A 16,979-nucleotide genomic window follows, 5' to 3' on the forward strand; every position below is an offset into this window, starting at 1 on the left:
AGCTTAAACACTGGATATGCATGGCTGAAAAACATTCTTTTCCAGGATCTATTACTTGACAGATGTTAAAAATTAGAACTTCACTTGCTTTCAGTTTTTGCAAAAGACTTTATTGTGTAACTACTGCACGGTGGTCACAGCGACTTCCAGAACAAGTATAATGTGCAGTTTTTGACTCTGCAGTGAACTGAAGGCACATTCATTGACACTCCTTATAAAGCTTTCTATAGACAATTCATAAATTGACCTTTTCCTCTCTGAATGACTTAGAGCAAATACAAAACTGTACATGAGCCAGGGGAACACATGGAGCACCTACAGTGAAGGTAAATTAAGTTCATGTACACAGAGACAATGATGTCTACAGGGATCAAATAAATGTATAAATGCCATATACAAATTTTAATACAAATATCTATAAAAATCAGAAAAATGAATCTTAGTTTCAAATAGAACTTTTGGGGAAATTACAGTTGATACAAGCTCCTTAATTATTTCAGTTGGAGAAGCATTAGTTTGCACAATCCCTACAAATTAATTTACACTGCCCTTACAGTGGAGATTATCAGACCAGCCAGTCCAGTCTGCTGCACAGAAGACACCTGCAATTCAGAATTAAAAAAATAATGGCTACTTTCCAATGTTTAAGTGGCTCTGTCAAGGGTGGGAGAGCCTTAGGAGGAGTTAGAGGAGCACTGCTGGAGCAGCAATGTGTGACAATTATCACAGACACGGACGGGTTTGGGGTAGGATGGCAGCGCGAGTTCGTTACTGGAACAAGTGTTGCAGAAGATGTCCCCGCAGTTTCTGCAGTGGTGCTACAAAAAAGAGTCAGAATGAACACAGCTGCCTACAAACAGCATCAGGAAGAGAAGTCAGACCTTGGGAACTGTGTTGGACTCCACTGAGTCCCTCTACTTCCCACCAAGCCCAGCCCTCCCAGCAGCCCTTCCCCCTGCGCAGGGCCGAGCGCAGGGCCCGGCTCGGGGACAGCCAGGAACGGGAACGGGAGCAGGAGCCGGAGCGGGTTCGGGCCCGGCCGCGGAGGGAGGGGCTGCGCTGCCCGCCCGCGCCTGCCGGGTCCCCGGGCTGTCCCACACCCACCGCGGGCCGGGCACTGAGCAGCGCCTGCTCAGCCGCAGAGGGAGCCTGAACACAGCCACAGCAGCTCTCCACTGAGAGCACCGGAGAAGGGGCAGTATTACTTTTGGGGTGGTAAATGCCAAATTATTCCCTATATATTTATCATGCCAACAAGATTAGGAATTGAACGGGTTGAGTCTTTCCTAGCAAGGTATACAACAGCACCGCTTTTGTTTTCCATGGATTATTTAAAAATAATCTGCTGAACCACATTACCTTCCTTCTTGAGATGGAGAATTCCTTTTTACATTGCTTGCAGTGAGTTGCTTCATCATCCTTCAGCCACGTGTGACCCTGGAAAATTGGTATGAAAACCACGCTGGAGATATAAATAAACCTAGAGGCATTTTACCAACATTGTTGGTATTTTTCAAAAGCCACCTTTTAAAGCAGAATAACCATGGTGAAATTTGAAGGTGTTAAATGAAATTCTTATGCTTAGTCAAAATATCCACAAGAGAGTACCTTTAGTGCTTTATTTACTTCTTTAATGTCTTCCATCTTCAGCTTTGATCTGGAAAAAAGAAATTAAGCCCTGCATGACTTTTTATTTAGTTGTGTTTGGTTTTCCCTGCCATTCCACTGTCAAGCCACTGAAACCAAACCCCAATTCTTCAGTCAGCTCCCTGTTACCCATCTGAACCACTCACTATCACTGGGAAACTCTGTCAGCTCAGGATTTGCCCCTTTTTCAGTATAAACAGAAGAATGTAGGAAAAGCACAGTTCCACTATAAGAACAAAACATTTCCTTTAATATTTCCTCTCAGCCAGCTCACTCTGACAAGATCCTCCCTCACTTTCATTTCATGGCTCTTTAGTTTCTCATACATAGTAATTGCCTACTAAAATTCTAACATCAATTGATTTTTATAAGTAAATGAGGTTTAAAATTCTTGGTATTAGTCTGATATTCCAGCTTACATCACTTACAGGAGTTCTGTTCCCTAGAACTTACTGGCTGAGATGAAGTCCCATTTCTTGAAGAGCTTGCTCCTGCTCCTCACGGACCTTCTTCAGCTGCTGCTTCTCATCTTGCAGTTTTCTCAGCTCCTATAAAATCAAGGACAAAATCAACCATTTTGTGCACTGCTTGACCTAAACCTCGATCAGTCTACCCAAACTACCCAAGCAGTTGACAAGAATTGGCTCCTTTGCAAATCCCCCTATTTCTAAGGCTTGATTTTTAAAATCACAAGGGAGAACTACCCACAGGTTCTGCACAAACAATGGAATCATTTAACCATATTTACCAAGAAAAGGAAGATTTTCAGTCTTTGACCATCCTTAAACATAGCTGGAAAATGGCAGTCCTGTGCCAACACAGGAGCACACAGACGGGTACAGGTGCACAACTGTGTCCTCAGAAACTGCTCCATACATGTCAGCAAATCCTCTTTAGGTTAAAAAGAATGTTCATGCTTAAAAAATAACTCACATTCAGTTGTTCTGAATGCTTGAAACTGTGCATACCTTTTTCAGTCCTTCCATCTGTTGCAATTCTGTTTTAAGTAGAGTGGTAGCATCCTTCTCTTGGTGCAGTTCTTTTTGCAAAGTTTGTCTCTGTTCCTTTTCGGATTTTAACTCCTTTTCCAGAGTTGAGCTATTTAAAAATAATTCATTCTAAAAAAAACCTGTAGCAGAAGAATATCCTATAGCACTTAAGGATAGCAACAGTGTGAGAAGTAGAAATCTTGTCCAAAAGAGGGCAAAATTAGAGTGGTGTTCTGGGAAAGGAAAGAACAGGCAGTAGACATCAAAAATGTTAACGCTGTTAACATTTAGCATATGTTAACATTTTCAAGTCATAGAAAACAAACAGCAATGAAGGGCTAGAAGAAAAACAGCCAGCCAAAAGACCCCCAAAGAAACCAATCCCCACAGGTTAATATGTCACTACCTGTGTTTAAACTGTTGTGTTTAAAAGGGACACTCTATCCTGCAGTCTGAACAGTGAAAGAAGACTTTTCTATTGGCCTTAGAAATATTTAGAGGATTAACATTCCCTAAGAAAACACCCATAAGTCCCTTCAAAAATCCCAGTCCCTTTGGATGACAGTCAGTTCTATGCTCAGCCTACAAGTATGACCATACCTATCTCCTGATTTATTAAAAAAGCAATTGAAAGCTCCATTGCTAGTTGGAATGGGCAGATATTTGCTGCTACTCTGCGCTCTAAATTAGATGTTCTGGAAAAAACATGTCAAAATCCTGATGCTAACTGCACACTGCACAAAAGTGCTGTGCTTCCCTGGCTCCTGTCTGTCAATGTTGAAGCCAACGGAATTTCAAACTCCACCCCTCGTTAGACCTGAGCATAAAAGGAATAGAAAACACTTCTTAAAGAAACAGCAAAGGGAAGGAAAACACCTGCTCAGATTAAATACCATTTGCTGTCCAGCTGGGCCATCTGCTGCCGACATGAGTTGAGCTTCCCAGCCAGCTCCTGCTTCATCTTATTGCACCGTTCCTCTGCTGCCTGCCTGGCCTTCTCTGCCTCCTGCAGCCTGCACAGGAAGGAACACAGACATTTGTTTTCAATTCACTCCTTCCCTGCACCCTCTCCCCCTCTTCTTTTAGAGTTACCACAGGGATCTTCATAAAAGCTTGAACTGAAAATGCTAGTGGAGGAAAAAAAGACTTTCGAAAGCAGTTGTTTCTGAAAAAAACCTAAAAGGAAAGTCACATCTGTTCTTAAAGTGAAGTTAACATGTTTTTCAATAGCCTGTTATGGAAAGAACTATGGTTTTCCAGTGGGCCAGTTATGGACATGTTTGCCTGGGAAGAGAACAGCAAGCACAGAGAGATGAAGAGGAGAAAGTAAAAAAGCTCATGCTGGCACACAGGCCCAAATGTCTATGGGGCATATGGAAGGTCATCCTGTAAAGGTTTATACTGGAAACCTTCTACTGACTTCAGCGTTGCCTTTCTTATCTTGCAATTATTACCTCTTTTCCATTTGTTTCATAGAGGACATCATCTCATTTGTTTTTCCTTCAAAAGACGATATTGCTTCTGTTTTCTCTTGTAATGAACACTCTGCATTCTGTAGGAAATAGTGAACAGTGTTTAAAGTCTGCCACCAGAAAAAGAATGTTCACCTTGCTAAAGGCCATGCCTGGGTCTGACTGGAATGTGCAAACAAAATGCTGATAATTCCAGAGCAGACATTGCTCCAATTGTTTTGTTACAACCAGAGAAAAAACCCAAACCACCTTTACTATGTTTTGACCTATGAGATCAGCTACAAGCCAAAAATGTTCTCTTCAAAAAAAGCCTGAAGAAATAAAACCCGATTAAATTGACAGGGTAAGAACACCAATGATGATTTGAACATAACACTGCACTCAGTGGGCATGGAACCACGAAGCAAAAAAAACCCCCAAAAATACTGCTTTCAAAAGCAAAGGCACACCTTAGCATGGGGGTTTTGCTGACTTGCAAGTGTCTGGGAAGGAGTCAAGGACCTGGGTAAAGCCTGAACAGGCATCAAGGAATAGGCCATAAAATTGAGAGAAATCCTCCCTGGATTTCTAGAACCAGGTGTGGGAGAGGAAGGCTTGCTGAACTTTTACTTCATGCATGGAGAGCTTAGTTAAACTTTTGTTTCATTAATGGAAACAAGCTCTGTATATTTTATGTGAGCACTGCTACACCGTGGCTGCCTTGTAGAAATGCCTATCACACAATTCAACTGAAAAAAAGGTTAAACCACAATCCACTCAAAGAAAAGAAACCCCACAAACCATCCCCAGCCCCCAGTACATACCTGGGATTTGTGAAACATCTGCAAGTTAATGGCCTTCACTTCTTCTAACTGTTGGCGAAGGGCAACTAAAGTGTCTTGTTTTTCATGAGTATCTTTTTCCAGAAGTTTCATGGCAATTTCCATTTCTGTTTTCATTCCAATTTGTAGCTCCAACTCTTTCTCTAGTTCCTTACAAAGAGATGGAATTTCCTAGTTACAGCTACGTAGCCATAGGTCAGGGATAAAACCCAGACAATCCCATACACAAATTGTCTCTCTGCTATAATAATGCCAGTGGTTTCTTAAAAAGAGGCTTTTTATTTCCAACATTCCAGACACTGTTAATGATCAATGCCCATCATCTTGCTTGCAATTGCTCTATGAATTCTGGACAGCTGCAAAAGGTGCATAGCTATCATCTTGTATTTGTAATGTTACCACAGGCTGAATCCTGTGTCCTTCACTTCACTTTCTATAGTTAAGTTTCCTTACCAGCCTGATTTTTTTTTCTTCTTTCAACTGCTTCCAAACATCGCTGTACATTTCATCAAGGCCCTGGCGAGATTGCTTGTAAGTATCCAATTCTACTTTTGTATCCTCTTTTGTTACCTACAAGAAACATCAGCTACATAAGATCACAAAGTATTTAAAGTATCTCTTTAATTCTTGTGTGTAACACAGTATTTCAATGTGCTATTTCAAGTAAAATCCTACTGTTTTACAAACAATGATCCCATGAACATTAGTTAGCTGAAATTTCAAAGATACATCAATGATAAAAATACTTCAATACTTTACACTTTTTACTTTAATATTTCTAATACTTTGAATTTGTTCTTCCTTCTGCAAGTGTATTTTGGGTGTGTAGTAAAGAACGGTAAAATCTAATGCCTGAGCATACAACACCCAAACCCAGTGACCTGCATAGCAAGGTGCTCAGCTGTGCTGAGCATTCCAGTGCACAGTGGGCTCAGTAGAACTCACTACAGCTGACCAAAAGAGATAATTTATTTTAAGGATCCTCATCATCCCTAAACAGCTGTCCCACCTCTACACTTTTTTCACTCCGTTCACGAATTAATTCATTCTGCTGTTTTAGCTGCTGCTGCTCCTCCTGAAGGGATCCAATTCGGTCAGTAGCTGCTGCAAGCTGTGTGAAGAGAACAGATCTATATTTAATCACTGGGCAATCATGCATCATCTGGAGCAATTCTGAAGTCAGCAGCTCAGTCTCTGCAGCAGCTGTGCTGCTCACTTCCCCTTCTGCTCTCCCCAGCAGCTGCCTGACCCTTCTGCAGCCATACCCACCGTCAGCCAAAATTAATGTGCCCACCAACATTTGTTCACCAACTTCTGCTTCACACCCTCACCAATTATTTTTAAGTATTAAATGAGTAAAGAAATGCACCATAATGTAAAAGGCTAAAATCCATCCTGGATCTGTGGTATGAACTTGAACTCACACCAACCCATGCCAGTCTGTCCAGCCCCCCCAGCTCACCAGTATCTACTCAAGTCTCTCTTTTACGTGTAAGGTCTTAGGGACTTTTTTCTCTCATGGAGAAGAGCTGTGAGAAATATTTAACAGACCAGATACAAACCTCTTCTTGGAGTTTTGAATTGGTCTTTTCTAAACAGTCTATTTTGTTCTGGAGATCTGCAACCGTGCAACTGCAGCAAGGAAGAGAGATACAATAAATGAATTGTCAATGTTCAACTTTAACTCCTAACCTCAATGGTATTTTTACCATCTTGCATTTGTTAGCAATGAAGTACTTTGGTGAGCTGGGGAAAAACTCAGAGGAAGAACAACTGTCCTTCTCAAGCACTGAGAGGACCATGTCCTTCTGCTGGCAGCCCTGTTCTGGCTTAGCTTTCACACTTGTAACACCTCTCCAGCTCAAGAAGGTAAGGGAGGCCTGCTTGTCACACTGAGCAACCTATGGGGGAAGAGTAGAGACTCTTCCTCCAAGGAATGAATTTCCAGACACGCTTGGAATAGTTTCTCTTGAAAAAATTAGTTCCAAAGTGTTGTGTTAATCACTCTCAAAAAAGTAAACTATTACACACACTTGCTTTCCACATTGCATGTACCCGTGGAAGAGCAGGACTACAAAATGAAATGAAGATTTTTGGGAAATAATCAGAAAAGGCATTTCAATATCAAACAAAAATCTACAAGACTGGCAGCAGAGAAGTCATTCAAAGTCATGCTGGAAAAGCTAAAGAGGACAAGTGTTGTATATGAGAACAGATGAAAATCCCACCTTAGATGTCGGTTCAGTTCTTCCACATAATGCTTCTGGTCAAGGACAGCTGTAATCCCTCCATCTCTAGTTGTAAAAGTGAGAATGTATTGATTGAGAAGAAACTCATTCATTTTAAAGTGCTATTCTGTACTAGGGCTTTCAGCATATACCAGGAAACAGATCTAAAATCTTTTATCCTTTCCTTATAAAAATACTTGTGTCTGAGCTGGATCAGAAGCACCAGGAAGGTGAAGCAGCTGCTTGGCTGCTTCTCAGCAGCTCCAGTGAAGTGCTCTGAAGTGACAGAAGCACATAAAATATGAAGATCCCTTCATTTGCTACAGGTCTTAGAAGACCTTAGAAGACCTGATCTGTGTTGCAAACTGCAGTCTCAAATCTAATATTTCACTTAAAATCACATTTTTTCCTCCATAACTGATCTCTCCCTCCAAGACAGCTGCTTAGTGGAGAGGGTTTCTGAAACTGTGCTTAGAAACAAAGCAGTGAGTTGGCAATGGGTGACTTGGCAAATCATCTCTTCTAAAACCAAATAAAACCACAATCTAATATTTTGTGTACTTTTAATTTGGACCCAGCTCAAGACTCAAACTCTCCAAATTGTTGTTAAAACTACCACAAATTCAGTCTCTGAAAGATATTACTTTTGTTTAGGTAACAAAATCTGGTTTGGGTTCTCTGTTTTGGATGATTAATAGTTTGAAATCTCCAGCACTCCCATCCTCCCACAGACTGACAGGTTTGTTCTACAAAAATGGTAATGATTTAGAATTATTAATTCACCATACATACTGTTTGCCATCACTGTCCTGTGTTTCCTTAAGGTACAAGGAAAAATCAATCACTCCAACCTGAAAAACATATTTAAGATATTAACACACCTTCACAGTGCAATTATGTGTAGAAGTAGGCATTACTGTATATTTGGAAAATTATAAAAATCTGAAGTTTAGGTTTAGAGAGACAAATAATACTTATATTCTTCCTAGCTGATGCAAGCATACAAGCTAACATTTGTCATAAAAGCATCAAAGTAACCATATTATGAGTGAACAGTTTCCTTGCAGTTATTAGTTTTGACAGTGTTTCCATAAACTGCTACTTATGTACTTTCTTTTAATTCACTGAGGGAAACACAACAAGCTTCTACACAGGCCATGTTGGAAAGAAATCTGGACCCATCTCAATAAAGTATTTATAGATGTACTTAATTCTACTAGAATCCAATACCAACTGATCCTATTTAAGCTTTAATCTTCACCTGGGAATCCAAGTCTTCTCCTTTCAAGCAGAGGTTTGCATCAATAACATTCAGCCCAACCAGCAGACCCACAATAACTGCTCCTTCCTCCTCCATCATCAACGCATCAGGTTCATAAAATTCACTGGAACAAACAGAACAAGGCACCACTGCACATCAAACAGTTATAATGGCACTTCCATCACTGAAATCATATAAACAGTAATGCAGCCTTTACAAAACTCAGCTGAGTTCTCACTTATTTATTGCATAAGGCAGAAGATTTAGAACTCTCTCAGAAAATACTCTGCAAGTTCCTTTGTAGATTCACTGCCAAAACAATTAACCACTTGCTCTTCTGCAGGCTGCAAGAACAAGCTTAAACTGGTCAATTAATGACTCTCCCTGGAGCCACACGGGCTGTCAATGTTTCAGGAATATTCAGGAATCTGTGCTGTTACCTTAACAGATGCTTATGGTCCAGGAGTACTTTGAGATAATCTGCCAGTTTCTTTTGCATGAGTGCTAGATAAAGCCAAGCCCTCCCTCTGCCCACAGCAGTCCTAAAATGAAAAAATGCATGTTTTGGTAAAACCAAGGTGTTTTATTAACCAAATTTGTGCACTTCAAAATTCTTGGTTTAAAAGTGAGAGGAAGGACATTGGTCACTAAAAAACAACAACAAATCTCTGGGGAAATGAACTGTTGTTTCCAGAACACAAAAACATTTAAGTATATTCCTTTCCTCGGGGAAAGTATATTGTAAAGTCTTCTTAACTTGAAAACCCATACATATTGCCAACTACCACCATAATCCAACCATTAATACATCCTAGTATTAAAAAAATCAAATCTATCTCAATCATCCTGAATCACTCAAACCAAATACTTTCAACACACACACAAAATGATACAAAATCATGAAAAGGGGGGAAAGAAGAGGAAAAAATACCTGTGAATACTTAAGTTATTTTTAGCAATGTTATAAAAGTTTCCAAATGCTGTTTTCAATCTGACAGCGTTGTTTGAGTCAGAAACTCAGAATATTTTGAGATATCCTCCTTATCTCTTCAAGAAGTCAACGCCTCCTACACACCCTATTTTTTTTCTTTGGAAACAAGAGCTTGTTAAGGAAGCCAAGAGACTACACGAAGGATTCCTTTTCCCAGCAGTATGAGCAAAATGCATCATCCCCAACAATTAACTTACTTCAACTCTGGCAGATTTTTAACACTGGTTGCTATATCTGATGCTTCAGGACAAAGTTTTTCCACTAGCTCCAAAGGACCAAAAAATGATTTGTTCTGTCCAATAAAACTCTTCTTCACTAAAGGGAGCATACAGAGAGATTTGTGAGGAAAAATGACAGGCTTCCAAGTCTAGAATTTTAGACAAAATTTACTTTGTTAATTTGTTTTATCAGCTTATAACATGTCTGCAGAAAGGGGGCATTAAAATACTCTGACAATTAAGGAGGCACAAAATACAGGGTGTACAAGGGTAACCACATAGTTATATCTGCATTACTGATCAGCATCATGTTTACAGAATTAATAATGTCATTCAGAAGTCAAGCTGGAGACATGACAGACTCCTTGACCTGCCTCTCCTCAGCCTGGCAGCCAGTGCCCACCTTTGAGCCCGTGCTTGAGGCAGTGTTCCAGCACCACGAAGAACTGCTGCAGTGGTGGGAAATCAGAGTCCAGGGTCCGGCCCAGGCTCAGGGCTGACTGGATGAGGATTTTGATGCTGAGCTTCATCATGTTCATGAGATTGGCACGCTCCTCCATGGTGTGACACCGTGTACCTGGGGGCACATGGGTGGGGAAAGGAAAGCTGCTTTACAGTCCCAGAATCAAATAGGCTGGAAAAGACCTCTGAGATCATCGAGTCCAATGTATGATGAAACTAGGCCAGGGCACTGAGAGCCAGATCCAGTTTTTCTTTAAACAGCTCTAGGGACAGTGACTCCACCATCTCCCTGGGCTGCCCCTTCCAATCTATAATAAACCACCTTTCTGTGAAGAAATATTTCCTTATGTCCAACCTAAACCTCGCCTGGCACAGCATAACATTATATGCTGTAATCTTATCACTGGTTGTCTGGGAGAAGAGCTCGACCCCCACCTGGCTACAGCCTCCTGTCAGGGATTGTAGAGCGATAAGATTATCACCCTGATTCTCCTTTTCTCCAGACTAAACACCCCCAGTCCCTCAGCCGCTCCTCATAGGCTCCAGAACCTTCCCCAGCCCTGCTGCCTTCTCTGGGCCCGCTGCAGCCTCAATGCCCCTCCTGAACAGAGGGGCCCCGAGCTGATCACAGCACTCGCGGTGTGGCCTCCCCAGAGCCGAGTACCTGGGGACAATCTGCACGGAGACGCTGCGCAGCTCTTAAAGACCCCTGGCCGCGGTGCCCCAGCCGGGCCTCCATCCTGCGGCGGGGGCGAGCTGGGTAAACCCCCCCTCAGCGCCGCGCCCGGCCCCGGTGCGGGGGACACGGCCCCAGCCCCGGCCCGCGGGGTTCGTACCTGAGCGGCGGGGCCGGGCCGGGGCCCCGGGGCTGAGGGAGCCCGGCCCGCCGCGTTACCACGGCTACGGCGCGCGCGGCGGGGCCGGGGGCGGGCCGGCCGCCATCTTAGAGCCGTGCGAGGGGCGCGGGGCGGGCTCGGCCCGGCCCGGCCGGGGCGTGTTGTAAAACGCGGAATTATGTACAGATTTACTTAAAGAAAGGATGTTTCTCGATTCTTTGTACGATTTCAAGCCTAAGCAACAATCAGCGTGATTTAAGCCGCGGAATATCCGCTAACGAGCAAGGTGTAAGTGACGCCCAAGTGTTACAAAGGCGAATCACTGGTAGGTAGAATTGCCTTGATAAGGTTTAGGGTTGGACATGCTTCAGTGACTCGAGGCCTAGGGGATGTTAATAAAAGGATGTAGCACTGATAGTGGACTCAAAGGATGCAGAATTTATGTGCTGCAAGGACGGCCTGAGGCTGAGTCAGGGAGGTTTAGGTTGAGATCAGGAAAAGGTTCCTGCTCCTGATGGCAGTGGTAACAGCACCACACCTGACAGAGCTCAAGGAGCATTTGCACAACACTTTCAGACTCATGGTGTGACCCCTGGGGATGCTCCTGTACAGGGCTAGGTGTTGGACTCAACGATCCTAGTGGGTCCTTTCCAGCCCAGCAGATTCTAGGATTTGATGACATTTGGCAGAACTCCCCAGATAAGGAAGAAGCTCATAAAGCCAAGGTAGCAACTGTGCTCAATCAGCTCTGACTGGGTAGAAGGTAATTCTGGCAGGGGCAGATTGTGACCACTGACCCAAGAAACTCACTGACCCAAAAGAACAGATAGCTTGAGCATACAGACTAATGAGCACGGGAAGTGAGGATATCATTGACCAAAAGAAGATAGAATGGTAATTCATAAGAGAGCTAGTGAATTTGTAACCAATGAACATTAATGCCTAGTGCCTAAAATACTGAAAAGTTTTGGTAGTTGTGATGGCTTTCTGGATTTGCCACCCAGCCCCCTTTCTGTGCAAAACCATAAATCAATCAAATCCCTCCACTCCATGCATGGATTGGCCTCTTGCAGACCAAGTGAAAGAACCTGTTTTGGGACAACAGGGGGAGTGGGACCAGGACCAGCTCCCTTGCTTCTTAAGTCACCTACAGGCTCTGACAGGAGCTGCCTACCACAGCCCAGTGGCCACCAAAATCATGTTTTAAGCCACTGCTGTTTCAGCAGGATAATCTTGCTGTCACCTCCACAGGTGACAAACATGGCCACACTCTGCAGAAAAAGCAGTGGCAGAAGCCCCAGCCCTGTGTCAGTCACACCCAAGATGGTTAACAATGCTTTTAAGATCGTGCAAAGTCTCTCCAGCATTTTCCTTTTTTTGCACACAATGTTAATTCAGGGTTAAAAGTGAGCAAAACTCCTCCTTGTGTCAGAAGAGGGAAAACAGAGTAATTCTAATCTAACTGACCTCAATAACCACAACACACACAAAATGCTATCATCTCTGCATGCTACTCTATAGCTCATTGTATATATACTATATACAGTATATACAATAGTATATATAGTATATAATCAGTATACATTATATTACAGATATACATGTATACAGAGGGAGTATACTGTATATTGCCTATAGCCTCAAAACTATAGGCCACGTGTTGACATTAAAAGCACCATAATATTTAGATTTTTGATCTCAATATTGTCAGGTTACACACTAGGAACAGAAAAAAAGCTGCACAAACAGAAAACCAGAAACTTTGGGGTGTTCCAAAGCAATGTTAACCATTTTGATGTTTTTTTGAATTTGAATTTTTACTTACCAGGAATACTTTGCCTCTACACCTTGCTCAAGATACATATATTACCCACAAGACTTAAAAAAATAAAATACCATGAATAAAAATCTCTTTATGAAAACAATTTTAAACTGATAAGTGTCTTAATATCAGTTTCCATTAAGTTAAATAATTACCTGAACAATATTTTTTAGGCTGTTGCAAATTTACACATTCAAGTACATCTTTTGCAAAACTGTGGAGGTTGATACATGCAAAATAAACAGGTATTAGACACACTACCAAAGCCAAGCTTTAAAGATTAGGAATCAGGTTACCCCAGTGCAAAAGATCAGAGATGTGATGCTGCAATCTTTAAGAATGCAGTCACACAGTTTTGTATCTTATTCAACTCAAGAGATTTATTTCAACATCTTTTTGAAGCCACACGCCTTGTTTACTGTAATTATTGAGCACACTTTGAAGCCAGAAAACACTGAAGCACAAAGGAAAGCTCACAGTTCTCCATCCCTTGGTCTTTGGGACTGCAAGTCTTTCTTGATTCGTTTTCTTTAGATTTGAAGCTTCTGGCCTCTCTGTAAGGCAGGACACAGTGGCAGACACTGGTTTTAGGATGGGGTTTACGTGTTTAGAACCTGTGATCAACAGATCTGAAGTAGCAGACAGAACTTATAAAATCTCTGAAAAAAGATTACAGCAGGCAACAAGCTCCAAATTTTCCACAAGTGGTCTTGCAGGCCTTGGCCTATTTCTTAAACATGGCTGCTTTAATATTTAAGTGCTTGGTCAAAGGTAAGTAATATTAAACAGGCAGAACAGGTGCCTTAGCACCTGTTCACATTTCATATACAAGTTATTAACTGATTTTTCATACAGAATTTTCCATAAAACTTATCAACATATCCAAGTCCTTTGAACAACATAGGAAGGTTGTGGTGTGTTCCCTTATTTTACAAGGAAGAAGGGGAAAGATGATGGTAAAAGTTCTGTGAAATGTAGGAGCTTCATTTCAGGTAGGAGAATATTTTTTTCCCTGCCCCTTGCCAAATGCTGTGTGTTGCTTTCAATTACATCTATCCACAGCATTGTTCCAAAAGCAAACAAAGAAACTGGGATATTCTGCACATTGTCAGGTTAGATCCTAGGTGCACAAGATGGGCACTCAGGAAACAAACCTTGGGAAGTTTGGTGTAAGACTTTGGGATACAGGAAAAGAAAAGAGTCTACTTTTTCAGGACAATTAATCTTCAACTCTGACTATGCAACACTGAGGAATTTTCACAAAAATAAATGAAGAAGTCCATCAGCAGTAACATTGCCCCACACTGTCACGACTCGACTGCATGGAATTTCCCTTTGAGTACTCAGTACCATTAAAAACAAAAAGGTCAGCAACAAACAGAGCAAAACTGAGCTCCAGTGCTCCAGAACAATTCAGCACCAGTCTGAGACTCTGGAGTACAAGGCTCTGGGCCCAGTTTCTGCTGCATTCGAATGGGTTTGGGGTTTTCCCCCCACATTATAAATATTGCTGAGATTTATTTTCCATATGATTCAATTAAAGCCATTTTAATTCAGTTCTAAGATATCTGTTCCACAAATCTGTAGGGCTGCTAGATCTACAAATGTCAATGTTGAACAAAGCAATCTGAGGTTAAACTGAAGGCAGTTTTAGTGCAGTTAAAAAGTAATTTATAACAAATCGGTAACTTAGTTTGTTGGGCTGGTCTCTGACATGAAAGGTACAGAGATTCCTTCCTGGAACCAACAGCACTCGAGGGAGGATGTGGAATTTTGAGATCCCTCAGTGCAGCCAGGCTGCTAGACCTTTAAGGAGAAGGAGAAAAGGCAGCAAATAAAACAAAAGTAAATTTTTTCATATATAAGAGTTTAGGCTTCTTCTGGTTATAACGCATTTCTTAAATTCTATATCTCTGTCACTTCTTTAATTTTACTTCAATACAAAACTGCAGCATCTTAAAAAAAAAAAAAGGAATTCAAAGTAACACCCATGCACCACTGACACGACCCAGCAGCACTTACGGGAGCGAACTCATTTGCGCACCACAAAAGCGAGTTTACTAAAGAAGCGGAGCCGTACTTGTCTTTGCCGGGCTGTCACTGCTGCCGGGCTTGGACACCAACCCCACCAGGGATGCGGACTTCAGGGCGCTGCCATAGCCCAGCGCCAAGTTTTCCGAGGCTTTCCTGGCCAGAGACAAGATCGGAGCAGACCACCGCCCTTCCTCCGGTTTCGCCTTCTCCTCGTTCCTCAGCTCGGCCGCGTCAGGGAGCTGTTTTCTGTCAATAATCTCAAAGTCTTCCTCCTTTCCCGCGGCGGGCGCGGCGCGGCGCTCCCCGGCAGCCATCTTGTACGGCTCACATGACCGCGGCTCGGGAGCCGCCCCCGCCCCGGGTGAGGGCCTGGGCAGGGACCGGGGGCCGGGAAGGGACCGGGAACCGGGGCAGATCCCGGCAACCGGGGCAGGTCTCGGCAACCGGGGCAGGTCTCGGCAACCAGAGCACGTCCCGGCAACCGGGGCACGTCCCGCAGGCAGCGTGAAGCCCCTGCACACAGAGGCAGGGCTGTAACACAGGCCTGGCCGGGACAGAACACTTCGCTTGGCGTTCGGAGTTAAAGGGCGTGGAAGACGAGGAAAGAGTTCACCTTTGAACAAGTTAGGAAAGGAACAAAAAGTATAGGTTTTTACTGCTGTGTCCCCAGACATAGTTTTCAATAAAAAATTTAATGTGTTTTGACGTCTCAGATTTGCACAGTTCAGTTGTGACAGCTTAACGAGATCTCTATTACTCTGCCTGTGAATCAAGTCGCTGTGATTTGAAGTGGAGGATTGGTATGACAGGTGCACTGCTGTGAAAAGGAATTGTCCTCGTCACTGACATGAAAACAACTACTCTGCAAAGCCACTTCATTAATGTTTATGGGCTGCGTTGGGTAGAAAGATGTATCACGAAAGGGAACTGAAATTGCCCCACTATGAAAATTTGATCTTGCTGTGTGTCTCAAATATTGATGTAGCCCGCTGATGTATGGTCTGTTAACTGTTTTTCCATGCAGCAGCTGCGTGTGCTTGAGATATGTCACTTGTTTAGTCACGAGGTAGTGGATGCTGCCTATGAGCTTTTTGTGCTACATAGAGGAAAGTCTTTTGGGTGTTTTTTTTTTTTTTTTTTTTTTTTTTTTTTTTTTTTTAAGAAATAGTAGAAGGAGGCTACAATAGGAGAGTTGAAGGTCAATTTAGTCTTGCAGCAATATGAATCTTCAGAGCTATATATATATATATTATTTTTTCCCCTAATATAAGCTGCTTTATGATTGATTCTGTCTTCTTGGCTTCTTCGACACTGAAAATTTAACAACTTGTGTTACACAAAGCACACGGAAGCTCTTGTATTTTTGTTGAGGATTCAGAGATCAGCAGCCTCTTATTCACCCATGATTCAGATGAGCTAAGTATAGGCTTTAAGCTACTTTTGCTAAAGGCTGCTAGAGTTAAGTTCTGCTCCATCTTGTGGACTCCGGCAGTATTGGGCTCTTTGTAAGGAAATAACTCATCTCTGCATGTTGCTGTCTTGCAATTGAGTATATGAATATACCTCTTGACAGGAGTGAGACTTGATAGTGATTTTCTGCCTTTCATTAACTACCCAATATTAGAGTAAGGGTGGAAAAGGTAGTCTTGAATAGAAGCAGAATTCTAAGCATTAAAATAATATTTTTTCCTAATGCAGCTGAAGAATAGGGCATAAAAGTTTTGTTACTGGGAACATAAGAGTTAACCAAGGCTCCTCTTTACCTCATTATGTTGCTTCCTTAATATAAGGATGCCTCAGACTCCTCTTTACAGCCTCACAATGAGATATTTTGTAAAAAAAAAAGCTATCACATAGTTCTGATCATCTTTTCTTATGTTGCTATTAAAGAAACATTTGATAATTTTATTTCAAGTGTCTGATGAGGAAAATTTATACTGTGCATAATAAATGTGCTCAAACTTATGCTACACATGATTTAATTGTGCTTCACTTACTACTATTTGGTCAAAATTACTTAATCAGCCACTGATTGCTTTAAATGCCCTCTGTCCTCACACTTTTTATTTTAAAGTGAGCAGGAAGTCTTGTGGCATTGTAAGGGAGCCCTAAGTCAAAGAGATTTGTTTTGTTTACAAAGTACAATTTCCTAAGGGGTCATTTGGGGCAGCCAAGGAGGGTGAAGTTAATACAGAATA

The 16,979-nt window shown here is 42.1% G+C and overlaps 1 protein-coding gene across 4 annotated transcripts; it reads right to left on the reverse strand.

Annotated features, from left to right (window-relative positions):
• Positions 1-88: 88 nt before the first annotated feature.
• RUFY1 (RUN and FYVE domain containing 1) lies at positions 89-15,095 on the reverse strand. 4 transcript variants are annotated; one of them, XM_058035003.1, is made up of 18 exons: positions 14,828-15,095; positions 10,031-10,204; positions 9,607-9,724; positions 8,859-8,960; positions 8,419-8,542; positions 7,950-8,008; positions 7,158-7,223; positions 6,492-6,561; positions 5,939-6,040; positions 5,383-5,499; positions 4,912-5,079; positions 4,091-4,188; positions 3,530-3,649; positions 2,616-2,745; positions 2,101-2,195; positions 1,609-1,657; positions 1,360-1,437; positions 89-818 (listed from the first exon to the last, which is right to left on the reverse strand). In XM_058035003.1, the coding sequence occupies exons 1-18, from the start codon at positions 15,093-15,095 to the stop codon at positions 675-677; spliced, it is 2,082 nt and encodes a 693-aa protein (XP_057890986.1). In that variant the 3' UTR covers positions 89-674. The 4 variants fall into 4 exon arrangements, with proteins under 4 accessions (XP_057890986.1, XP_057890988.1, XP_057890989.1 ...); XM_058035005.1 differs by having other exon boundaries at positions 14,770-14,853; XM_058035006.1 differs by lacking the exon at positions 14,828-15,095 and adding an exon at positions 10,926-10,999.
• Between the last annotated feature and the right edge of the window lie 1,884 nt (positions 15,096-16,979).

The sequence above is a fragment of the Melospiza georgiana genome, chromosome 15 (genome assembly GCF_028018845.1).
Source record: "Melospiza georgiana isolate bMelGeo1 chromosome 15, bMelGeo1.pri, whole genome shotgun sequence".
NCBI classification, from domain to species: Eukaryota; Metazoa; Chordata; class Aves; order Passeriformes; family Passerellidae; genus Melospiza; species Melospiza georgiana.

What these genes read in the sequence shown, in the direction of transcription:
- RUFY1 (XM_058035003.1), bottom strand. Translation starts at nt 15,095, where the DNA reads ATGGCTGCCGGGGAGCGCCGCGCCGCGCCCGCCGCGGGAAAGGAGGAA. An exon ending in CCTCAAGCACGGGCTCAAAG is followed by an intron (nt 9,725 to 10,030) that starts GTGGGCACTGGC and finishes TGCTCCCTTTAG; the next exon opens with TGAAGAAGAGTTTTATTGGA. An exon ending in AAGAAAAAAAAATCAGGCTG is followed by an intron (nt 5,080 to 5,382) that starts GTAAGGAAACTT and finishes TCTCTTTGTAAG; the next exon opens with GAACTAGAGAAAGAGTTGGA.